General features: G+C 37.1%; 2 protein-coding genes, 1 long non-coding RNA gene and 2 other non-coding genes across 5 annotated transcripts; 2 read left to right on the top strand and 3 right to left on the bottom strand.

Moving 5' to 3' along the window:
- Positions 1 to 4,261: 4,261 nt before the first annotated feature.
- Positions 4,262 to 4,368, bottom strand: LOC125584649. Its single transcript, XR_007321559.1, has one exon. It is a non-coding gene; the product is annotated as a small nucleolar RNA R71 (small nucleolar RNA).
- Positions 4,369 to 11,228: 6,860 nt separating this feature from the next.
- LOC125583033 lies at positions 11,229 to 12,776 on the bottom strand. The gene is made up of 3 exons (XM_048749571.1): positions 12,752 to 12,776; positions 12,218 to 12,667; positions 11,229 to 12,157 (listed from the first exon to the last, which is right to left on the bottom strand). Exons 1-3 carry the CDS (start codon positions 12,774 to 12,776, stop codon positions 11,229 to 11,231), a joined length of 1,404 nt encoding a protein of 467 aa, XP_048605528.1.
- On the top strand, positions 12,415 to 12,521 carry LOC125584695. The gene has a single exon (XR_007321605.1). It is a non-coding gene; the product is annotated as a small nucleolar RNA R71 (small nucleolar RNA).
- A 1,032-nt stretch (positions 12,777 to 13,808) lies between the features above and the next one.
- LOC125583706 lies at positions 13,809 to 14,961 on the bottom strand. The gene is made up of 2 exons (XR_007320762.1): positions 14,229 to 14,961; positions 13,809 to 14,138 (listed from the first exon to the last, which is right to left on the bottom strand). It is a non-coding gene; the product is annotated as an uncharacterized LOC125583706 (long non-coding RNA).
- A 5,200-nt stretch (positions 14,962 to 20,161) lies between these two features.
- LOC106395692 (cytochrome P450 705A22-like) lies at positions 20,162 to 24,496 on the top strand. The gene is made up of 2 exons (XM_048751137.1): positions 20,162 to 22,013; positions 23,612 to 24,496. Exons 1-2 carry the CDS (start codon positions 21,078 to 21,080, stop codon positions 24,251 to 24,253), a joined length of 1,578 nt encoding a protein of 525 aa, XP_048607094.1. The 5' UTR covers positions 20,162 to 21,077; the 3' UTR covers positions 24,254 to 24,496.
- Positions 24,497 to 26,118: the final 1,622 nt, after the last annotated feature.

Below are 26,118 nucleotides of genomic sequence, written 5' to 3'. Positions count from 1 at the left end.
ATGTTTTCTGACCATTTCTTGACTATATATTTTGGTTAAAATTTTCTAACCATTTTCTAACCATTTTTCTTAGTCATCACAAAGTAGTCAAAATAAGGTTATATTTATTTTTGATCATTTTTTTGGTCAGAAATGTTGTCAAAATGTAGTATGTTTTCTTATAGTGTTTAGTCAATCATATATAGATAACACATCATATTTCTGTTTTAATCCTTATTTTGGTTAAATATTTTTGGTCTACAATTTTTATATTAGGTAAAAAGTTTGTCAAAAATGAAAAGGATAAACACAAACTATTTTAACATAAGTATCACGATATAAAAATCATAAGAGACCTTATAAAGTTTGCGGCTGTTGACAAATTTGACCTAGTCTAAACACTTAAGGCCCAATTAAAATTTACGGCTGTAGATGACCTAACCCTTAAACATTATTACTATTATATAATCCCTAAGAAGAAGCGGCGCTGTATGCATATGTGTACAGACTTTTTGCATCCAATAAAACACTGCTGCATCGTTAGAGAGGAGAGGGAAAGAAAGAAAGAAAGAAAAAAAGAAAGAAAGAAAATAGAGAAAAAGCATGTCAACGACGTCGAGGTTGTGTGTTTCTCGCTGTCAGTCCGTGAGATCGGAGCTGAAGGCAAATACAAAATTTGATTGGCAATGAGATCAGACTGGACAGCCAAAGGAAAAAGGCGGAGCAGATCGGAGCTGGGGGAAAAGAAGCAATCGAAGAAGAAACAAATTTCACTGTTAGATCTAATCACCAAAAATTAATATCAGAGTATAGGAAGCCTCCAATCTTTTTTGCTTTCTGTGCAAGAATCATCAGAATGTTAAGCGCTATATTTCCTTATGAATGTTATTGACCATTGTACATTAAAGTTTTGTATGAATTGATTAAAAAGTAATGAATAGCTTGTAATATACCCAACATTTGATGAAAGCTTGTAAAAATATACATGATTTTAACAATCTATAAATCATTGAGATAATAATTTAGTAAAAACTATGACAAAGCTGTAACTGGTTATGAGGGTTCTAATGCTGATATTTTAGTAATAAAACGTGACAAATTGGGACTATGAAAATGGTCGTAAAAGGATACAAGACTAGATGCTTGTTCAGACTTCGATTGTGACAATTTAATACTAAATTTCTGTTCTAATAAGCGACGGAATTAAAACGTAATTAGTCACATAATATGACAGTTCTGTGACATTATTTTTAGTTGGTAACTGTAACAAATTTGTTACTTTTTTATATTCTTGCTATTTGTAACGGAATAGTTACCGCAGTAATGTGTAGCAAACACTGTGACATTTTTGTTACCAAAAAAGATTTGTGACGATGGTATTGTAACCGTTTTAAATGGTCACAAATACGTCATAATATTAATTTTGTGACTACAAAATTCGTGATAATATAGCAATTTTCTTGTAGTGCGTCGACGAGAGGTTGAGTTCGGAGCGGGTACCTCACCTCGCTTCGGGACGTCGCTCCAATCGCTTTGTCCGCAACTCCATATCGCGCGCGGGTTATTGAGGTCGCTCCCACTGCCCACTCCAGCTTCAAAGTTTGCGAGCGGGTGCCGCAACTCGCTCCGGTAGGTCGCTCTAGCGTTTGCACCATTTCTCCAAAAATGTCGAGCGGGCACGCCATGTAGCTGCAAGAGGTCGCTCCAGGTTAGAGCTGGTTGCTCACCTCGCTCCAGCTCCTCTACTCGCCCAATGATCATTTTCTACTTCTTTTTGAACCATAATGCCTCCAAATATCTTTAAAATCTCCAAATGACATTTCAACACCTAATAAAGACTTATGTATGCAAATGGAACCTAAAGATGCCTAAATACAGATCTAAATGATTCAAAATGTGCAAGAATGAATGACTAAAACAAGCAAATATGCAAGATATCAACTCCCCCACACTAGTCCTTTTTACTTGTCCATAAGTAAACTTTCAAGAGCTAGAAGGAGAGAGGTTTGAAGATGGGAGCTCATAACCAAAAGACACAGTTTCTAACCTTCAATGTAACATCCCAAAGAAAACATAGCACATAGCATGATCAACTTTCTTAGTGCACTCTAGATTCTCAAGGCCTATCAAGAATCTTTTGTCTCTACACAAGTTACATTGCCATTCAACCAACAAGATCCTTAGCCAACTCTTGATATATTGCATATTTACATTGTTTTATCCATTTATTCATGTGCATTTTCATCATATAGATTAGTATTTAGCCATGTCTAGGTTGCATTTTGCATTCATTGTCCTTATTAGGTGTTGGAGTGTGCCATGGAGTGATTTGAGATGTTTGGGAGCATTGTGATCCAAAATGGGGTGAAAGATGAGCATGGATGGAGCCTTTAGAGAAATCTTCTGTTGCTAAGATTTTGTGAAGACACAGCAAATTGAGTTAGCTTTCTAATTGAAGTGGTTTCAAGTCATTTGAAGATGTAATGAAGGAGTTAAGACCAATTTACTAGAGGCATATCCATCCTGGTCGAGCATCGCAGAGTGACCTCTCAGAGCGACCTACCGAGGTCGCTCCCAGCCAGAGCGACCAGCTCAAGTCACTTGCGTTTTGACGGGGTGAGACACGAAGAAACGCGTCGGGAGCGACCTCCTGGAGCGACTATGCTAGGTCGCTCCGCGTGTTTTGATTGGACGATTTTTATGTTATTTCAGGGGCCTTTTGGTCATTTGTTTTATTTTTTTACATTGCCAAAACCTAAGTGAAGTACTTTTGTAAGCCATTGGAGGCAAGAAATCCCTTTTGGTAGAGAAAAACTAGTAAAACTTCTGGAGATTTCATTGCTTTCATCTTGTGTTCTTGGTTATTTCTTATCTATTTCTCTACATGATTAATCTGAAATCCAATATGGGTTTAAGAGGAATCATGGAGATTAGTGAGTAATCACCTTTTGAATTCATGGGTTAGGGAGATCGAGGGTGATTAGGTTAGTTCTAGGATGTTTTAGTGTAGATCATTCTTGTTCCTTGCTAGTAGAGTATTCATAATGTATCTTCTGAGTTGGCCACTCAAAAGTTGATCAATAGGCATTTCCCACCCGAAAGGTGTTTGATGAAATGCCTGAGACAACTCTCCTAGGGTTTTAGTATACTTTGCCAAAGACATTTGTTGTTAAAGGTGCTAAAATAACTAATAGACTTGTTAGTAATGATTGCTTTCATATTATTCAACCAAAGACATTTGATGTTTGAAATATGTTAGTAAATAAACATTCATCTAGACATAGAGTTTGTTTAAGATTGTGTCTAAGCTTAAGGTTGATATTTTGATTGATCATTTGCCATCCTTAGTTCGAAACTTGATCACCCAAGGTCTAATTCCTATACCCATGAGTTCTCTTTTATCATAACCAAAGAAAGTCACTTCTTTTATTGTTTTATTGTTATGTTATTGCATTCTATTATTAGTAGTAGTTTTAAAACCATCCAAATTATCGGTTGCACTTAGATTAAGTATGTACTTGCATTCTCGGTGCTTTGATATCCCTCAGAACTGGTTCGACAATCTTTTATACTACATCATTTGTCTTAGGGGCCTTGAAAACTCCTAACATCAAATTGGCGCCGTTGCCAAATTCTGAGTAGATTTAAACATTGAGATTTAGTCACTTGCTTGAGACTAAGTCATTTTAATTTTGTTTTGTTACTGATTCTTCTCCTTCACCTACCTTTCACTTTCAGGTGTATGAACTTGAGGAGCAGGGGTCCATCAAACCTAGTTCCAATAGTAGCAGACATCAGAGCTTTCGAGAGGGAGTGTGCTAGAGCTATAAGAGAAGAAGAACAACAAGCCCACTTGCAGAGATTGGATATTGATATGGCAGATCCACCGCAAGGGGCAGAACACCAACCGCGGGCAGCTCGACCCATTGGTACTTATGACCGGCCCAACATTCATGGTCATAGACTGGGAATCCGAGCACCAGCTGTGGCAGCCAACAACTTTGAGGTCAAGTCAGGACTCCTCAACGTGATCGAGAACAACAAGTATCATGGCTTGGCTCTAGAGGACCCATTTGATCACTTGGACAAGTTTGACAGCTACTGTGGGTTGTCAAAAACCAATGGTGTGTCCGAAGATGCCTTAAAGCTCAAGTTATTCCCTTTCTCTTTAGGGGATAAGGCACGTCAGTGGGAGAAGTCTCTACCCAGCGACTCTATCACCACTTGGGATGATTGCAAGAGAGCATTCTTGGAGAAGTTCTTCTCTACTTCAAGAACTGCTAAGCTGAGAAATGAGATTTTCAGCTTTCAACAGAAGAACTTGGAAGGCTTCAGTGAAGCCTGGGAGAGATTCAAGGGCTACCAAGCTCAATGCCCACACCATGGTTTCTCTAAGGAGAGCTTGCTGAGCACATTCTACCGTGGTGCTCTTCCTAAGTACAGGGCCAGACTGGATACAGCTAGCAATGGGTTCTTCTTGGGGAGAACTGAGGAAGATGCAGAGGAGCTGGTTGACAACATGGTAAAGAGTGATGCAGTCTACAGTGGAGACCACGACAGAGGCAGTCGAACAGATGATAAGCAGATGAGGAAGGAGTTGAAAGCTCTACAGGATAAGATAGACATCCTCCTTGCTGATAAAGCCACACAAGAGCAGCTGCACTTTGTTGGTAACCCAAGCCAAGAGACACCACCTGTTGTCCATGAGGTTGAGGGTTTGGAAGGTCAGGAAGAGCTGTGTTTCATCAACAACAATGGTAGCTGGTACAAAAAAGAGCCCAACTTTCAATACAACAACTACCAACAGAAATCCTATCACAACAACCAACAGAATGGTTATCCGCCTCGAAACAACCAGCAAGGCAGCTATCAACCTCAGCAAAACCCATCATCTGGTTCCTCTGCTCCTCAAGAGAGCAGCACTGATACCTTACTGAAACAAATCTTGGAGTCTCAGACTATAAGTGAGAAGCATGTTGGTTATGAGTTGAAGAACCTTCATTCCAAGATTGATGGGAGCTACAATGAGCTCAACAACAAGTTCTCACATCTTGCTTCTACAGTCAAGAATTTAGAGAATCAGTTTGCTTCCATGAACACTCACCAGACTCGCCAGCAAGGATCTCTACCTGGAAAATCTGACCAAAACCCCAAGGAGGCCAAAGCTATCACCCTTAGGAGTGGTAAGCAGTTACCTCCTACAACCCTCACCAAGGATGCTGAGAAACTAGGTGAGGAGGTCGCCATCAACTTAGATGATGAAGTGGTGATTGTTGATGAGAAAATCAATGATGAAATCTTGGAGAAGATTGTGGAAGCCAAAGGTAAAAGAAAGGTTGGGGAAGAGAAGAAAACAGTGAAAGATGGTGAAGTTCTTGCTCCAGCAAGTGAGAATTCTTTTGTTCCTCCTCCTTATGAACCCAAACTACCATTCCCTGGTAGATTCAAGAGGCAGTTGCTAGAGAAGTACAAAGCTCTATTTGAGAAGCAAATGAGTGAAGCTCAGGTTGCAATGCCCATCATCGATGCTTTCATGTTGATTCCTCAATACAACAAGTTCCTGAAAGATGTTGTAGCTGCAAAGAAGAAGGAAATGGAAAGCATGATGATTCTTACCCATGAGTGCAGTGCCATCATCCAGAGGCTTGATGTTCAAGAAAAGTTAGAGGATCCAGGATGCTTCACACTACCTTGTGCTCTTGGACCTATGGTATTTGAGAAATGTCTCTGCGATTTGGGAGCTAGTGTCAGCGTGATGTCTTTGTATGTTGCAAAGAAGCTTGGATTCACTCAGTACAAGCAGTGTAGACTCTCTTTGGTGTTAGCTGATCGTTCAGTGAAGTACCCTGTGGGCATCTTAGAGGACCTACCTGTGAAGATTGGAAGGTATGAGATACCTACAGATTTTGTGGTGCTTGAGATGGGTGAAGAGGCTCAAGACCCATTGATTCTTGGAAGGTCATTCTTAGCTACAGCAGGAGCAATTGTTAAGGTGAAAGAGGGCACAATTGATCTCCATTTGGGTAAAGGGCATGTTCTCCACTTTGACATCAAGGAGAAAATGAGGAAACCAACTGTGTTCGGGCAAGCCTTCTACATTGAAGAGATGGGCACTCCTGCTGATGAGCACCTTGAAGAGTTACCACCTGAGGACGACGAGAAGGGAGCATCTCCCTCTACTCATTCCCCATAGAAGGTAACCCACCACACTCCCTTGTATATACCATTTCATTTTTGCATATTAGTCTTCTTTTAGGTATCTCTTTCTCTACTTGATAACACAGAGACTGTGTAACTCAAGTTTGGGGGAGGTACCAAGTATTTGATCATGTTTGCTTTGATGTTGTTTCATTGAGTCATGCATTGCATACCTATTTGCATATAAAAAAATCAATCATTTAGTTTGCATCAATTGCATTTCTAGGAGAGTCTAGAGCATATAGGTTGCATTCACTTGCATTAAGAGCAATGATTTAAAATGCCTTGTAAAGAACACTACGTTGCACCTGAGTAGCTTTTGCACCTCTCAAAAAGACTTGTATGTTTCGAGCCTTGAAAACTCTTCCTGAAACTTGTTGATTGCTGAAACTCAGTCTTTGAAGCCAACTACAACCTTATTTGAACTGAACAAACTTAATGCTTCTTGCTCATGGTCCCTTGTGTACTGAGTCATGGCTATACACACTTGAGTTGTCACATCTTTTATGCCAATCTTTTTTTGACAAACTCTTGTGGTAGACCACTCCCAAAACCTTTTCCTCCTTTTAAGCTTTCATTATTTGATGAGTGAGGCCTTTTTCGGAAAGCCTTACATGTGCATAATGATAAGAGTATCGGGAACGACAATGCTTGATCTTCATTCTTGCTAGATTAGGCACATTATTGTCTAGCCATAGGATGGGGGTGAGTGTGGTGACTATGGTTTGGAAGCATGAAAAGTTCGAAGGAAAAAAAATAGACTCTTTATGTTTAAATGGATAATCTTATTGGAATTAATAGATAAACGTCTAGCTCGAGTTTATGAAAAGTCTTGGCCCCCGAAAAAAAATATATATATATATAAAAAAAAAAAAAGGGGGCTAGCAAAGTTGTTTAGAGCTAAGATTTGTTTAGAAGTTGAGAAAATCCTTTATAGATTTCAAAGAAAAAAAGTTTTATGTGCAAAATATTCTTGAGATCTTTTGGTGAGAGATGTAAGTTGGGTTTGACATTGGGAAGTGATTGTGTAACTTGTATGTTTGGGAAAAGGGTAGAACAATGGAGATTGGGCATTGTATGCATGAGTTGGTTCTTTTCTTAGATATATTATGTGCAATGTCAAGGCTACTTGTTTTGAGAGTAAACCACTTTAAAAGATCATGGATTTTGAACCTCTTGACCCACTTGAATAAAAGCCTTCCCTTACTCAACCAAATGAGTTGGACCAATTGACCATTTGCAAGAATTAACTTAATGTTTTATGCTTAATGAATGTGAGAGTTGGTTGATTTGAATGTGTGGATGCTTGATGATGAATATAAGGGCAAAAGGAGTTGAGATAGGCCTAGAGAAGCTAGAGCGTAATAAGTGAGTGTGCTCAGGTTGGATTAGATATTGAGATGAGTGCTAGTTGTGTTTCTTTTGGCTATGAGCTCCCCACCTTAAAACCTCTCTCCCTATGAGTTCTAGAAAGTTCACTTGTGGACAAGTAAAAGAACAAGTTTGGGGGAGTTGATATCTTGCATATTTACATTGTTTTATCCATTTATTCATGTGCATTTTCATCATATAGATTAGTATTTAGCCATGTCTAGGTTGCATTTTGCATTCATTGTCCTTATTAGGTGTTGGAGTGTGCCATGGAGTGATTTGAGATGTTTGGGAGCATTGTGATCCAAAATGGGGTGAAAGATGAGCATGGATGGAGCCTTTAGAGAAATCTTTTGTTACTAAGATTTTGTGAAGACACAGCAAATTGAGTTAGCTTTCTAATGGAAGTGGTTTCAAGTCATTTGAAGATGTAATGAAGGAGTTAAGACCAATTTACTAGAGGCATATCCATCCTGGTCGAGCATCGCAGAGTGACCTCTCAGAGCGACCTACCGAGGTCGCTCCCAGCCAGAGCGACCAGCCAGAGCGACCAGCTCAAGTCACTCGCGTTTTGACGGGGCGAGACACGAAGAAACGCGTCGGGAGCGACCTCCTGGAGCGACTATGCTAGGTCGCTCCGCGTGTTTTGCTTGGACGATTTTTATGTTATTTCAGGGGCCTTTTGGTCATTTGTTTTATTTTTTTACATTGCCAAAACCTAAGTGAAGTACTTTTGTAAGCCATTGGAGGCAAGAAATCCCTTTTGGTAGAGAGAAACTAGTAAAACTTCTGGAGATTTCATTGCTTTCATCTTGTGTTCTTGTTGATTTCTTATCTATTTCTCTACATGATTAATCTGAAATCCAATATGGGTTTAAGAGGAATCATGGAGATTAGTGAGTAATCACCTTTTGAATTCATGGGTTAGGGAGATCGAGGGTGATTAGGTTAGTTCTAGGATGTTTTAGTGTAGATCATTCTTGTTCCTTGCTAGTAGAGTATTCATAATGCATCTTCTGAGTTGGCCACTCAAAAGTTGATCAATAGGCATTTCCCACCCGAAAGGTGTTTGATGAAATGCCTGAGACAACTCTCCTAGGGTTTTAGTATACTTTGCCAAAGACATTTGTTGTTAAAGGTGCTAAGATAGCTAATAGACTTGTTAGTAATGATTGCTTTCATATTATTCAACCAAAGACATTTGATGTTTGAAATATGTTAGTAAATAAACATTCATCTAGACATAGAGTTTGTTTAAGATTGTGTCTAAGCTTAAGGTTGATATTTTGATTGATCATTTGCCATCCTTAGTTCGAAACTTGATCACCCAAGGTCTAATTCCTATACCCATGAGTTCTCTTTTATCATAACCAAAGAAAATCACTTCTTTTATTGTTTTATTGTTCTGTTATTGCATTCTATTATTAGTAGTAATTTTAAAACCATCCAAATTATCGGTTGCACTTAGATTAAGTACGTATTTGCATTCTCGGTGCTTTGATATTCCTCAGAACTGGTTCGACAATCTTTTATACTACATCATTTGTCTTAGGAGCCTTGAAAACTCCTAACATCAACTCTCACATTCATTCACACACACACACACACACACACACACACACAAGGTGAATTCTTGCAAATGGATATTTGATCTCAATCATTTGACTTGGTGAGAGAAGATGGTCTAATGTGAAGAAAAATGGCTTAGCTTTCTTCTTTTCTCTTCCCCCCACTCAACTATTGTTTCTTTGATCCCTTTTTTTTGGGAGGGGGTTCTATTGATACTTTAGAGCTTTTCTTTTCTAACTTTCTTTGTCCCTAGGGGTTTCTTACTTTAAACACTCTTTTTGGTTCATCTCTTTCGCTCAATCTCTCTCATTCCCAAGATCAAAAGAATTTAAGCTCACAAACCCAAAAACCATTCTAGAGGCTAGCTCAAATGAAGTCCCAATGCTAGCCAAAGATGAGAACAACCCCATTGTCGCTCCTAATACTCTCATGATTTTGCACATGACATGATATCAATAAAAGGCCTCACTCAAGCAAATTAATGTTGGCTTCAAAGAATGGTGAGGGTTAATGGGTATGGAGTGCCATTTAGGTTAACAAAGATTGGTACAAAGAGAGAAAGATAATCCAAATATGTATAATATCCATGATCAAGTATGCAAATGTCCATATGCAAGAGAAATTAAGTTCATTAAGCCTAGTTCATTTGGAGTTGGTTTCAAGAACAATGTCAATCATCAAGCAAGCAACATGTTTCAAGAAGAGTTTTCAAGGCTTGAAGCTTACAAGCTTTTTCAAGAGATGCTTAAGCTACTTGATATGTTTAGCTAGGATGTCAAATTGAGTTCTAGATATGTGTTCTTTACAAGGTTTCTCCCTATTCATGAATGCAACTTATATGCTCTAGACTCAATCTAAGAATGCAAGTGATGCAACTACATGCTTCTTTTTGTGTGTTTTTTAAAATTTTCAAAAAAAATGTTGGTTTTTCTATGCAAATATGTATGTACAATGCAAGACTCAATGCAATATCATCAAAGCAAACATGATCAAATACTTGGTACCTCCCCCAAACTTAGTTCACACAGTCTTTGTGTTAGCAAGTTGAAAGAGATACCCAAAAGAAAGAATAAATGCAAAGAAAAACTAGTATATACAATGGAAAGGTTGGAGCGGTACCTCAAGCGGAGAGTGGAGAAGGAGGATCCTTCCCACTTTCAAGAGTGATGGTGAGGACTTGAGAGAGAAGCTCTTGAAGCTTGATTGGATCATCTTGGAGCTGCGGAGTGATGATGGCCTTTGACTTGAGAATGATGTAGACTTTCCCTTGCATTTGATCTTGTACTCAATAGCTCCATCCTTGAACTTCATTGGGTGAAGAGTGAGAGTGTGTGGCATCATATCAAAAGGTGGAGGGTGAGGTTCTTTCATCATTTTCTTCATGTCATGAGCAGCCTTTGTGGCTCTACTCACCTCCTCCTTTGTAGCACTTTCCAAGTGCTCATCACACATCTTTTTAAAAGACTCTCCATCAAGACCTTCTTTTCCACTAACAACCATGTCATCCTTAATTTTTCAATTGAAGGTTCTCCACAAGTGATGGTTGCACAATACTCAACATTCATCATTGGAGATTTGATTGGGTAGGAGACAACTTTGTTCACATTGAGGAGTGTGACCTTCTTGTTGGCAAAGTCAATGCAAGCTCCTACTGTTGTGAGAAATGGTATGCCAAGGATCAATGAGACTCTCTTCTCAGTTGCCATCTTCAAAACAGTGAGATCAATAGGGATGGTGCAGTCTCCAATAGGGTAGTCTTTGATTAAGCCTAATGGAGTTGTTGAAGAAGAGTCTCCAAACATGAGTGAAGATGTGTTTGGCTCCATGTTGTCAATCCCAAGACTCTTCACCATCTCCATTGATATCACATTCACACTTTAACCTGAATCAACAAGAGCATCATCAAGTGTAAACTTACCAAGGGAGCAAGACAAGGTGAACTTCCCTTGGGTTTCTAGTTTGGGAAGGGACTTTGGTGTGACTGGTGGATCAAGCTGCATAGTAGAGATGTTTAGGAGCTCTCCTACTTCTTCTTTGTGAGCTAGAATGTCCTTGATGAGCATCATTTGGACATGAGCATCATGCATATTCGATATCTGTGGAAGCTTGACTCATACATCTCCCATGTCTTTTCTGAACTTGGAGATCACCTTCTTTTGAGCTTTAGTGAGGAACCTTTGTGGAAATGGGAGCTTGTCGTAAGGTGATTGCTCAACCACATGAGCTTCTTCTAGCTGAACCTCTTTCAATTGCGTGACAGCTTTCTCAATAACCGGTTTCTCAGCTTTGTGTCTAACTGGTTGCAAAACCTTTCGCTCAACCTTCTTTACAGTTTGTATCTCAACCCTTTCCACAATCTTGTGTTCAACCTTCTCCACAATCTGTGCTTCAGCCTTGGCAACAACTTCTGTTCCATATATGAGTCTTTCAATCTGATCTTTCTCTTTCTCATGATCACTCAACTCAATCTCAGAAGTAGTAGAGATGATAACATTGCAATACTCTTTGGGATTCTGCTCTGATTTTCCTGGTAGAGATCCCATTGGGCTCTTGGAGGTTGAAGGCATATAGGCAAACTGATTCTCCAAAGTCTTGAAGTGAGAGGAGAGTTGTAGGAACTTGTTGTTGAGGTCATTGTAGCTTCCATCAACTTTGGTGTGAAGGTTCTTCAGCTCATATCCAATGTGCTTCTCACTTCTAGTTTGGGACTCCAAGATATGTTTCAACATTGCATCAGTGCTACTCTCTTGTGGAGCAGAGGTAGAAGATCCGGCTTGGCCTTGTGTAGACTGATTTCCTTTGGAGGAGAAGCCTTGAGAGTAGTTTTCCCTAGCTTGGTAACCACTTTGTTGGTTGTTGTAGAAGGGTTTTTGTTGGTAGTTGTTGTACTGAAAATTAGGCTCATTTTTGTACCATGTCCCATTAGCATTCATAAAGCACAACTCTTCCTGACCTTCTAGACCATCAACTTCATTAACCACATCAATCCCCTCTTGTTTCTGCTCACCAACAGAGTTCACATTCTCTTGTTTAGCTCTATCTGAGAGAAGCTTATCCAACTTGTCTTGTAGAGCCTTCAACTATTTCCTTGTGTTCTGACCATCTCCTCCACTCCCTTTGTTGCTTCTATCATGCTCATCATTGTAGACTGAATCACTCTGAGCCATGTTCTCTACAAGTTTCTCAGCATCTTCTTCAGTTCTCACCAAGAAGAACCCATTGCTAGCAGTATCCAGCTGGCTTCTGAACTTAGGTAAAACTCCTCTATAGAAGGTACTGAGCAGACTCTCCTTGGTAAAACCATGATGTGGGCATTGAGACCAGTAGCTTCTGAACCTTTCCCATGCTTCACTAAAACCTTCAAGATTCCTCTGTTGAAACCCATAGATCTCATTCCTAAGCTTGGCAGTCCTTGAGCTAGAGAAGAACTTGTTGAGGAAGGCTGTCTTGCATTCATTCCAAGTGGTGATAGAGTCACTTGGAAGGTTCTTCTCCCATGTGTGAGCTTTGTCTCCCAAAGAGAATGGAAACAATCTCAGCTTGAAGGCATCTTCAGAGACACCATTTGTTTTTGACAAGCAACAATACTTATCAAATTAATCCAGGTGATCAAGTGGATCCTCCAAAGCAAGACCATGATACTTGTTGTTCTCTATCATGTTGATCAAGCTGGATTTGATCTCAAAGTTGTTGTTCTCCACAGCTGGTGCCCTGATACCCAGCCCACTCCCATGTATATTAGGTTGATCATAGGTGCCAATAGCTCTAGCTTGGCGCTGATTCCTCTCTATCTCAAGCTCAACTCTGTCCAAATGAGCTTTCCTTTCTTCTCCTCTTCTCTTCTTTGCAATCTCCCTTTCAAAAGCTCTAATGTCTTCAACTCCTCAAGTTCATGTACCTGACATTCAAAAAAGCTAGGAGAGAGAATCAGTAACTAGATACAAGAAAATAAAACTTTGTCTCAAGCAATGACCAAATCTCAATGTCAAAATCAACTTAGAATTGGCAACGGCGCCAAATTTGAAATGGACTTTTCAAGGATCCAATAATCAAATCATTATAGTAATTAAGATGTCAATCCATTTCTAAGAGTTTTGATGCAAATAGAATGCATGTTCAAACTTAATCTAAGTGCAATCAAGTGATAAGGTGATTCAACTACGTAAACAAGGTTCTAACACTACTAACTAGCAACTTTCAATCAAATAGATAAATGAGGAATCATGAGCATAGAATTTTGATTTCAGATGACTAAGATTAAATCTAAAATGGCAAGGTTTCAATCAACACATTCCCCTAAGTCTAGATATCAATTCTAAGCAAGTTCTCTTCCAAGATAAAAGCTCATTTACTCCCATGATCAAACATCAAATTCCTTTGGTTTGTATCAATCAAGCAATTATTAAGGATAGATCATTCAACTTTCCTAACTCTCATAACATCAAATCCCTTTGGTAGGCACTACAAGAAAAATGACTTTGCTTAACATATGAAAAAAACTATCATATATCATTTTAGCATTATTGAAACCGCTATGTCTGCCCGAACTATAAAAAGTTATGCATCTATCATAGCAGTTTTATAAAGGCTATCGTCTCTACGCAATAAGATAGCTTTTATTGTAGTTTGCTGTTATAGGGTGAATATTATAAATCAAAAACAAAATTTATTAAATAAAAATTTATTTATAATTAAAATAAAATAATTTCTTATTTTATAAATTAAGTTCGGTTTACAAACTAACCAAAATTAAAAAAAAATAAAAAGAAACCAAATCTATTGTAAAGTAAACCAATAAACCTAAACTAAACCAGAACTAAACCAAAAGCCTAAACCTAATCCTCAGTCAACTTCAGCCTCTTTGCCGTCAACTTCAGCCTCCTTCACGGCGACTGTCCGGTTCTTCTTCACCTGGAGTGACTGTCGAAATTGTCATCTTACTCCTCAGTTCCATCGATTTTTTCTTCTTCTACGACCTATGCACCACCACCAAACATCATTTTCTTCTGCCTCATCTACCTCTGTTTACAAGAAAAAACAAAAAACGAAATCATAATTAGATCGAGAGAGAGAGAGAGATAGATAGATAGAGAAGGGAGATAGAGAGAGACTTCGGCGCATCTTCTTCTCCGGTGAGCCTCGGCGCTTCGTCCCAGCGAGTCTCCTTCTTCGTCGTCTCCATTATCATCTTCATCCTTTCTCAGTTAACCAGATCTGAAAAGTGAGACATGAGAGAGTTGGTGAGCTTTCAAGCGTAGAGAGATGGGAGAGAAAGAAGATGGGAGAGATGAGAGTGAAGAAGATGAAAGAAGAAACAGAAAAAAAAAAAAAAAAAAGAGAATGAATCTGTCGAGAGAGAAGCCAGAGAAGAAAAAAAAAATAAAAAATAAAATAAATCTCAGCCCTTGATTTAATATAATCCAACAGCTGAGAAGTGATCCTTTTACATGGATCTGATTGGCCAAAAGTATATTATCTTACTTTTTTATTTTCTTTTTTTTTGTCTTTCTTTGTTTGGTGATTTTTTTGTTTGTAATTATTTTAAGTTATGTTTTATACAAAATTTATACTTTGTAGTTTATAATTTTGATTTTAAGTTATAAAATTTTAAAATTGGGCATAAAATTAAAAAATATACTTGTAGTTAAATTTAAAGTAGAATAAATTGTGAAAAAATATAAAGTAACTATATTATTGAAATAAAGTTATAAGATTGATATTTATGAGTGTTTTGAGTAAAACAATTGGGGTTTGGTTTAATATTGTATTATTTTTAAAATTTGAGAATAGAGCAAGTTTTTAAGATTTTAGATTTAAATAGAGAATATTAGATATTTGAAGTTTAATTTATGAATTTAAATATATGGGGTTTGGAGTTAGTGTAAGATTTGAGATTAATTTTTCAAAATGAAGGTTTGGTGTTTAAGTTTGAAAATATTGAACTAATATTTAGAGATGTAGAGTTTAGGGTTTGAAGTGTAATGTTAAGGGTTAATTTCAGATTTTGAGAATAACTAAATTTTGAATTTTAATTTAAGATTTGGAGCTAATGTATGAACAGTAGGAGTGTTGAATACAATATGTTTGTATTTATAATTATAATTTAGAGTTAAGGTTTGTGTATAGAGTTTAGGGTATAAAGTTTGAGTAAAAGATTTAAGGTTTATATTTGCAAGTTAAAGATTAAGATTAAAAGGAATAATTTTGAGTTTAAGTTGATGATTTCAGGTTTTGGTATGAAAAGATTAAAAATTTAAGGTTTATGTTTAGAGTTTAGGGTTTAAAACATGTTTAGAGTTTAAGATTTCAAAGATTAGAAATTGATTTTTCATAGCTGCTCTTGAAACAATGCTATCATAATGTGCTATCGGAAAAAAGAAAAAAATTTGTTTTGGTGGGTATTAGTTATTTTTTCTTCCCGCGTACTAATTTTACACAACAGCGTTAATAAACTGCTATTAACATAAACCCTGATTTTTTTTGGATTTTTCATAGCAGTTCAGAAAACAATGCTATCTTAATGTGCTATCAATACCACTTTTTTTTGTAGTGAGGGTAAGCTAATAACTTGATGAGTTGGCTCAGACATTTCAGCGAACACCTTCCAGACAATGAAATGTCTAGAGTTCTAAACCAGAATGGCCAACTCAAGCTTAGCATTAAGATTACTCAATCAAGCAAGAAAACACATTAATCTACTCTAAACATTCTAGATCATCATTTAATCATCCTAAATCATCCTAACCCATGAATCTAAAGATGACTACTCACTCATAATCATGGTAGACACTAGATCATTAGTTGATCCAAATCTAAACATGATTAATGGTCAAAGTAACCAAGCAAAGATAAGAAATTATGATCAAGATTAGAATTCACCCAAAAGTGGCTTTTGATTAGATAGAAAATAAGATAAGATCATAACATTAGGTTTAGAGAGTATTTATATGAATTCTAAAACCTAGTGGACTCAGTCAACAACCTAAAAGGCCCAAATAAAACATAAATTTTCGATCAGAAGAAGAGAAACGCGTGCGGGTTGATGAAGTCGCTCCACCAAGTCGCTCTGCTTCCAGAGCGGGTGTCTCACCTCACTCTGAGAGGTCGCTCCGGCCTTCTTCTTCATTTCTTCATATTGCGCGCGGGTTGATGACCTTGCTCCGTCTTGGTCGCTCCGGCTTTCGAAAGTCGTCGACGAGAGGTTGAGTTCGGAGCGGGTACCTCACCTCGCTCCGGGACGTCGCTCCAATCGCTTTGTCCGCAACTCCATATGGCGCGCGGGTTACTGAGGTCGCTCCCATTGCCCACTCCAGCTTCAAAGTTTGCGAGTGGGTGCCGCAACTCACTCCGGTAGGTCGCTCTAGCATTTGCACCATTTCTCCAAAAATGCCGAGCGGGTACGCCATGTAGCTGCGAGAGGTCGCTCCAGGTTAGAGCGGGTTGCTCACCTCACTCAAGTAGGTCGCTCCAGCTCTTCTACTCGCCCAATGATCATTTTCTACTTCTTTTTGAACCATAATGCCTCCAAATACCTTTAAAATCTCCAAAGGACACTTCAACACCTAATAAAGACTTATGTATGCAAATGGAACCTAAAGATGCCTAAATACTAATCTAAATAATTCAAAATGTGCAAGAATGAATGATTAAAACAATGCAAATATGCAAGATATCAATAGCCCTGGTGGTGGCGGTCTCCTCCTCATCTGGAAGAGTGACATTGATGTCTTTGTGTTAGTTTCGACCAATAACTACATAGAAACAATCATCAACTACAAAGGAAACACTTTTCAAACTACCTTGTCTACAGAGCCGGACCACACAAAGAGATATGCGATCTGGAATGAAATATCTAACTTGCACCCATCAAATGGAGGAACCTGGTTCTTGACGAGGGATTTCAACGAAATCATAGACAAATCCGAGAAGAATGGAGGGATAGGCAGACCGGAAGGAACCTTTTGTGCCTTCAGAACCTTCCTGTCACAGGATGACCTATCCGATATTAAACACTTTGGAAACTGTTTATCATGGAGAGGCAAGGGAAACTCACATCTGGTCCAATGCAGACTAGATAGGGCAATGTGCAACAGTGAGTGGTCAGACCTATTTTCCTCCTGTAGAAGCCAGTACCTGAAATACGAAGCCTCAGACCATAGACCACTAAAATCTTTCCTCGATACCTCACGAAGAAAGGGTACTAATATCTTCAGATTTGATAAAAGTTTGAGAAAAAACCCAGAAGTTCAGACGTTAGTCAAGGATACCTGGAATAGTGCTCCCCATCTCCATGTTGAAGACAAACTTGCCCTCTGTAGAAGAGCTATCTGCAGATGGAGCAAAGCCTTCTATGAAAACAGCAGGAAGACCCTCAAGCTGTTGAAGACACAGTTAGACGAGGCTTTGACTAAATCCATTCCTGATGAGGAACTGATTTTCCAACTCAACATCCAATTACTCCAAAACTACAAGAGAGAAGAAGAGTTTTGGCGTCAGAGAAGTAGAGAGCTATGGCTAAGTCTGGGTGATGCTAATATCAGCTACTTCCACGTTACAACTAAAGCACGACAAGCTATAAACAGACTTTCAGTAATGGAAGATGAAAACGGCATACCTTGGTTTGAGGAAGAACAAATATCATCAGTGCTTTGCAACTTCTACAACAAGCTCTTCACCTCAACGAATTTTGATGGATCCAAAATAGTCGAAGATGCCGTCAAACCCTGCATAACACAAAAGATGAATGAGAACCTTACTACGGAGCCAACACCAGTAGAGATCAAAGAGGCAACCTTTGCAATCCACCCAGACAAAGCCCCATGCCCTGATGGCTTCTCAGCAAGCTTTTTTTAGGCAAATTGGGAAGTAGTGGGTCAAGATGTGATACAAGATATCCAGGGCTTCTTCTCAATTGGCATCCTCCGAACCTCGCAAAATGAAACACTTCTGAGACTGATTCCAAAGATCAAAGGAGTAAAAAGAATGGCTGATTATAGGCCTATAGCTTTATGCAATGTTTTCTTCAAGATCATATCCAAAATGCTATCAATCAGGCTCAAACCAGTTCTGGAAACAATTATACCAGAGAACCAATCAGCATTCACATCAGGCAGAGCCATCTCAGACAATGTTCTAATAACACACGAGGTACTTCAATATCTCAAAACATCACAGGCGGAGAACGATGTACTATGGCAGTGAAGACAGACATGTCTAAAGCCTACGACAGAGTTGAATGGAAATTTCTAACTCAAGTAATGCAACGTTTGGGATTTCATCAAAAATGGACGACATGGATCATGCAATGTGTCTCAACAGTATCATACTTATATCTAATCAACAACACATCTCAAGGATCAGTTAAACCACAGAGAGGAATAAGACAAGGAGACCCGTTGTCACCTTATCTTTTCATTCTCCGTGGAGAAGTTCTCTCTGGTCTATGCTCAAAAGCTGAGAAAGATGGATCTTTACCTGGAATCAAAGTCGCAAGGGGATGCCCGAGGATCAACCATCTCTTATTCACTGATGACACAATGATCTTCTGCCAAGCAAGCGAAGAGAGTTGTCTTAAACTCAATAGCATCCTTCTGCAGAATGAAGAAGCTTCTAGCAAGAAAATAAACACAGACAAATCTTCCATCACCTTTTCCTCCAAAACTACACCTGAAAAAAGGTCTGTGGTCAAAGGAATTTTAAAAATTTCTAAGGAAGGAGGATCAGGAAAATACCTTGGATTACCAGAACACTTCTGCAGAAGGAAACATAACTTATTCACATCCATCGTGAATAGAATCAGACAGAGAGCAGCTACAAGATCAACGAAATTTTTATCAAAGGCAGGCAAGCTAACTATGTTGAAGTCTGTTCTCATCGCGATCCCCACTTACTCCATGTCATGCTTTGAACTTCCTGCGAGTTTATGCAAAAGAATTCAATCAGTGTTAACGAGGTACTGGTGGGATGACTCGAAAGATAAAAAGAAGATGTGTTAGGTCTCATGGGATCGTCTATCTAAACCCAAAGCAGCATGTGGACTATGCTTCAGAGACATTCAACTCTTCAACCAAGCTCTCCTAGCCAAACAAGCTTGGAGAATCTTAACAAATCCAGGGAGTCTCCGAGCACAAATCCTCTTAGCTAAATATTGTCATAAGCGATCTTTCCTAGACATACAAGCTCCAGCAGTCTTCTCTCACGGATGGAGAAGCATACTACAAGGAAGAGACCTCCTAATGGGAACTTAGGGAAAGCTATAGGCAATGGACAGACCGACTAGAGTGTGGCATGATTCATGGATATCCCTCTCGGAACATATTAAGGTCTTTGGACCCTTCATGAGAACGCTTTGGACCTAACAGTGGCTGATCTACTTACTGACGATCTAAGCTGGAACTCAAAGAGAATTGAAGAATTCTTACCTCAATTTGCAGAGCAGATTCAGTCCATTCAACCAAGCCATAAGGGAGTTTAGAACGTTTATATTTGGCAACCAGTGCAATCCGGTATCTACTCCACAAAGTCCGGTTACAACACAGCAGCTGCGAATTTAGGATCAAACCAATATCCTTCGCCACAAGAGTTTGATTGGATCAAAGACATCTGGTCGGGAAAGTGCTCTCTGAAGATGAAAGTCTTCTTATGGTCAATTATCCAACAAGCCCTACCACTAGGAGACAATTTACAAAGCAGAGGAGTTCAAGCCGAAGGACTTTGTAGCAGATGCAAAGAACGAGAAACAACAATGCATACCTTTGTAGAATGCGCTTTCGCCAAAGATGTGTGGAAGCTGATACCCCTCTAGAAAGTAGTTCACCTAGCTACGTGCGCAAATTTCAAAGAAGTTCTAATTAAATTCCGGAAAGTAGTCTGCCTCCCACCCTCAGGAATCCTAGGAAGTATCTTACCTTGGATTTGCTGGGCCATTTGGACATCTCGGAATCTTCTAATCTTTGAAAGTAGAAACCTTACGGCAGAGAAAACCACAACAAAAGGAATCAAACTCGCAAGAGAATGGAACTCTACTCGAGGCGCGTTAACCGACAGAACAAAACCCTCTTCCGCAAGAAACCTTGCTCAAGGCGCGTTAACCGATAGCACGACCGAACCCACAGCCACATGTAAATCAGATGCAGCTTGGAGTAAAGAGACCAACAAGACGGGATGGGATGGATAATCACGGATCCATCGAACCACCAATCCAGTAAAGGATCGGCCTCCATGAATTTTGTCACCTCCCCTTTGATCGCAGAAGCCCTAGCTCTCCGATCGGCTCTCACCGCAGCTTTGAACCTTGACCTCACCAGGATCAAGGTGTTCTCCGGCAACTCAATGCTCATCGGAGCAATCAACAACGACGTTCAGATCAAGGAGATCTTTGGTATTGTCAAAGATATTCCACAGATCGCCTCTGTTTCCGTCGATATCCCCTTTTCCTTTTTCTCTCGTAATCTCAATAGGGAAGCTGATGAACTGGCATAAAGAACCCTAAGTGACTCTCTTGTATCAAGCCCATTCCTGGGTTAACATGGACCCGAGGTCTTTAAATTTTAATGCATTATCCAGTTAAAAAAAAAATCTTAAAATCCATGTGGAACCCTAGTTGTCACCTTGGTCCACAAAGACCCTTTCGTAAGTTATCCAACAGAGTTAATTTCTGGTTTTGCTAGTTAAGTACGTTTCTTATGTAAGAACTTGGCACTTTCGTTTCATACACTGAAGATTCTAAAGTCCATGTGGACCTTAGTTGTCACCTTTGTTAAATTATTCAAATGAGTCATTGTTAAGTTATCAAATAGAGTCAATCCCTTGTGTTACTAGTTGTGTGTTTTTCTTTAGTCAACACTTTACACTTTTAAGTTATGTGCACATGTCACTTGCGTGATTTTTCTTCTTCGCTCCAAGCTTGCCGCTTATTTATCTAGGTTGAGATTCCAACAGTCTCTTCACTTTGAGAAATAATGGCATCAAAGATCACCGATGAATGTCAATATTTCATCTTAATCCTCTTATGTTTCTTCGCATTCATCTGTTTTTTTCTCTTCTTCACAAAACCAAAGCATGGTATCAATGTGCCTCCAAGCCCTCCTTCTCTTCCAATCATCGGCCATCTTCACCATCTCCTCTTTTTCTTACTCGACAAGCCTTCTTTTTTCTTTTTTGATATTTTACCCCTCGAGTTCTTACATATGCTCTCTTCCAAATATGGAACTCTCCTGCTTTTCCGAGTTTCTTTCTTCCCCTTCCTCCTTGTCTCTTCAGCCTCTCTAGCCTACGAGATCTTTACGACCCACGATGTGAACGTTTCATCTCGCAACCTTCCTACCAACGAGGGGTCTATCATCTTCGATACGTCTGGATTCGTTACCGCACCTTATGGAGGATACTTTAAGTTCATGAAGAAACTCATTGTTACGAAGCTTTTGGGAACCAACACACAAGTCCAGTCTCGAAGCATCCGTGCAGATGAGCTAGAACGGTTACGTGGGAACCTACTCGTTAAGGCAAGGAAGAAGGAGAGCGTTGAGATTAACAAGGAAGCGAGGAAGCTTGTCGGAAACATCGTTGCCAGGATGACAATGGGAAGGAGTTTTACACAGGAGAACGGTGATATAGAGAGTATCCAAAGTTTGGTTGCCAAGGCAAATGCTTCGAAGATAAAGATGGCCTTATCAGTTTTGATTTTCGGACAGCTGGAGAAGCTTGGAATTTCATGGTTCAAGAAAAGAACAGTTATAAAAAAATTCGACAAGCTGGTAGAGAGGTGTCTTGTAGAACACAAAGAGAAACCAAACAGGGATCAATGTATGGATATGATGGACGTGTTGTTGGCAGTTTCTGAAGATCCAAACGCAGAATACAAGATCACTAGAAACAACATCAAGGCGTTTTTGGTGGTAAATGTTCCATCACATAATTTTTTAAGGAGACTGTTAGTTTTATCACATATGTGATACCATTTTTACATCCCCTAGACTATATTTGCGAAGTGATTTTGCCACATGTCCTCTCTACAATCAATTTTACAAAACAAATATAACATTACTACTGAAATTGATGACATGGCTTCAGGAAAAATATGACATGGATAATTTCATTTAATGTTGATTTATATTTTTGGCAAACTTATTAGAATATGGTAATAATTCATATATTACATTTGATATTGATATTTCTTTTTAGTAAACTTTTTTTAAATATGGTAATAGCTCATATATATCTACAAAATAAATATCCCCTAGACTATATTTGCGAGGTGATTTTGCCACATGTCCTCTTTACAATCCCCTAGACTATATTTCCGAAGTGATTTATACACATGTCGTCACTGAAATCATTCTCGCTGAAAAAAGATGACATGGCACTTAAAATAGATGACATGGTTTTAGAAAATAGTGACATGACATCATATTAATTGTGAGATGTAAAATTTCCTTAAAAATTTAAATTTTTTTGCAAGGATTTTAAATATGGTAATAAAAATAACTCATATATCATCATTAATGTCAATTTTCAATATAAATATTTATTTATGGTAAACTATTAAATATATTAATAATTCATATATCACAATTAAAATAATAATATATATTTATCTCACATTAATAAAAATAAACTAAATAAAGTAACACTATTCCTAAAAAAAATTGATAGTTAAATATTTAAACATTATTTAAATTTATCCGTTCATCTTCATCATTTAAATTAACAAAAAGATTTTTCAATTTAACTAAAACAACAAAGTCTCAAATTTATTAGAATTTATATTTATATGTAAATATATATATATATATATATATTTATATGTAAATATATATATATATATATATATATATATATATGTATATATTTAAAATTAGATGGGAAGATATATATATATATATATATATATATATATATTTAAAATAAATAATCATTAAACACAATAATATAATTAAAACTATTTTTTAAAAATCTAATTTTATCTTTATTAAAAATTAAATCAAATAAAATTTAAATAATTATACCAAATAAAAAAAAATTACAGAAGTAAGTTTATAATTTTTTATAACCATTAAAGTTAAAATATAAATTAATAATGTTGAAATATAAATCAAAATTTTCTTTTGAAATAAATAATGTTATGTTAAAATTTATTATTTCTGTGCATGGCGCAGGAAAACTCCTAGTTTACTCTTAAAAGATCATAAATACTTTAAACTTATGATAAAAAGACTAAACTAACCATCATAAATCATTTAGAAATGTTTAAGAATAATTTATGAAACATTTATAGAAATTTCTAAACCCACCTACCCCTAAATACTAAGAGCTAAACAATAATCGGTAAACTCCAAACTCAAATATAAAGTATTTAAATTGAGTGTATTTTTAAAAAATGGTAACCAATTTATGATATTTCAATTGATTTCTTTCATTTTTAAATTGCAATCCAAATTTTTCATACAAAAAGTAAATAATAATTAAGATTAAAAAAACTTATCTTCAATTGCAGGAGCTTTTTTTTGGAGGCATTGATACCTCGGTGAACTCAATACAGTGGACAATGGCCGAGATCATTAACAACCCTATTATTGCTGAGAGATTGAGAGTAGAAATTGATTCCGTTGTAGGGAAATCAAGGTTAATTCAAGAAACGGATCTGCCAAACCTCCCTTACTTGCAAGCTGTCGTCAAGGAAGCCCTAAGATTGCACCCACCAGTGCCTATCATACCAAGGGAATTCAATCAAGGATGTACGGTAGGAGGATTCTTCGTACCCGGGAAGACAAGACTTCTGGTTAACATTTTTGCTGTGATGAGAGATCCAAATGTCTGGGAAGACCCTCTTGAGTTCAAGCCAGAGAGGTTTCTAACCTCTTTAAGTCCAGGGCAAGAAGATGAGAGAAACAAGCAAACATTGAAGTACCTTCCTTTTGGTGGCGGAAGGAGAGGATGTCCTCTATCAAATCTAGGTTATATGATTGTTGGAACAACAATAGGAATGATGGTGCAGTGCTTTGACTGGAGAATCAAAGGAGAGAAGGTCAACATGGATGGATGCTTTAAAGAATTCACCGAAGCCATGGCTTATCCTCTTACGTTCACTCCTGTTACTCGAATATCCACCCTTGACTCGGAAACATTGCATACATAAACAGTGATATATAGTAGATCTTTAAAAAGTAAGAAAGAGAACTCGCTCTCTATTGATTGTTCCATCTTCTCCACGTACCATCAGACATATAAGCTCTCCCGTTTTAGTATTGTTTGCTCGTAATTCCTTTTTTAGTGTCTAAATCTATTGAACGTAGTGACATACGTCGAGTGTTGGTATCTGGGAAAAGTGTCTATTTCAACATGAAATTTACTCATCGTGCTTATTCCTACCCGAATTTTGTAATAGTGCGTATTTCATACCGAACTACATAAAAACTCAAAAAATACTACATGAACTTTAAATGTTGTGCCTTTTTCTTCACGAACTTTACAGTAGTGCATAATTAATATTGAACTAAACAAAAATTCAAAAATACTACATGAACTCTCAAAATCGTGCTTATATATATATTGATCATCAAAAGTGTTATTCAACCAATAATTTATCAAACGACGTTGTTTTTAATAAATTCTGTAAATTTTTAATTTAAAAATACTACATTTTTAATTTAAAGATACTACATTTTTAAACGTCTTTAAAATATTACATAAACTCTCAAAATCGTGTTTACATATTAATTTTTAATTTTACAAAATTTATCCAAAATGACGTTATTTTGATAAATTAACGGATGACTAACATCTTTGATTGTCAATCTATATATAAACGATTTTGAAAGTTTATGTAGTATTTTCAAATTTTAAATTTTACATAATTTATCAAAAACAATTTTTTTTGCCTCTGATCTAAAGGCAAACCAACACAAAATTCTAAAATTTTGCAATATAGTTCAATTCTTAGTAATACTATAAAGTAAATATTTAAATTAATAATAATTGCTCTAAATTTATAAAATAATAATTTTTAAAATTAAATTAAAACATAAATGATTATATATTTTTATATAAACTGAAACAATAAAACTTTGATAATATTTATTTGATTAAAATAAAACTTAAATATCAGTTATTGTTTACAAATTTATACAAGAAATTAACTTTGGTCTAGTAATTAATCTGATATTACTCGTCCACCAGTATGAGAATTTGAACCTTCCAAAAATTAATTTTTATTTTACCGAATTTATCCAAAATGACATCATTTGATAAATTAACGGATGACTAATATTTTTGACGTCAATATATATATATTAACACGATTTTGAGAGTTTATATATTATTTTTAAATTTTACATTTAACAGAATTTATCAAAAACGACGTTGTTTGATAGATTAATGGTTGAATAACACATTTGACAATTAATATATATATTAGCACAATTTTGAGAATTTATGTAGTGTTTTTGAATTTTTTGTTTAATTCAGTATGAAATACGCACTACTATAAAATATAATTTTCAGAAAGGAAAAGACACAACACTTGAAGTTTATGTAGTATTTTAGAGTTTTATGTAATTTGGTATGGAATACCCACCACTTCAAAGTTTGGGAGAAAATAAGCACGACGGGTAAAGTTCGGGCTGAAATAAGCACTTTTCCCAATGATTCAGTCACAGTCACAATTAATTTTACAAAAAATTCCAAAATGACGTCATTTTGATAAATTAACTGATGACTAACAGCTTTGATTGTCAATATATATAAGCACGATTTTGAGAGTTCATGTAGTATTTTTGAATTTTTGTTTAGTTCGGTATGAAATATGTACTACTGTAAAGTTCGTGAAGGAAAAAACACAACGCTTAAAGTTCATGTAGTATTTTTTGAGTTTTTATGTAGTTCGGTATGAAATATGCACTATTACAAAGTTCGGGTAGGAATAAGCACGATGGATAAAGTTCAGGTTGAAATATGCACTTTTCCCGTTGGTATCTTGCACTAAAAGTTCGAAAATTCTCCATA

This window comes from Brassica napus, chromosome C3, assembly GCF_020379485.1.
Source record: "Brassica napus cultivar Da-Ae chromosome C3, Da-Ae, whole genome shotgun sequence".
Classification (NCBI taxonomy): Eukaryota; Viridiplantae; Streptophyta; class Magnoliopsida; order Brassicales; family Brassicaceae; genus Brassica; species Brassica napus.
Note: the sequence above shows the minus strand (reverse complement) of the source record. Positions and strands in the feature narration are given on the sequence as shown.

What these genes read in the sequence shown, in the direction of transcription:
- LOC125583033 (XM_048749571.1), bottom strand. Translation starts at nt 12,776, where the DNA reads ATGATAGAGAACAACAAGTATCATG. An exon ending in AGAGAACAACAAGTATCATG is followed by an intron (nt 12,668 to 12,751) that starts GTCTTGCTTTGG and finishes GTGTCTCTGAAG; the next exon opens with ATGCCTTCAAGCTGAGATTG. An exon ending in CAAAGGGAGTGGAGGAGATG is followed by an intron (nt 12,158 to 12,217) that starts GTCAGAACACAA and finishes AGCTTCTCTCAG; the next exon opens with ATAGAGCTAAACAAGAGAAT.
- LOC106395692 (XM_048751137.1), top strand. Translation starts at nt 21,078, where the DNA reads ATGGCATCAAAGATCACCGATGAATGTCAATATTTCATCTTAATCCTC. An exon ending in ACATCAAGGCGTTTTTGGTG is followed by an intron (nt 22,014 to 23,611) that starts GTAAATGTTCCA and finishes CTTCAATTGCAG; the next exon opens with GAGCTTTTTTTTGGAGGCAT.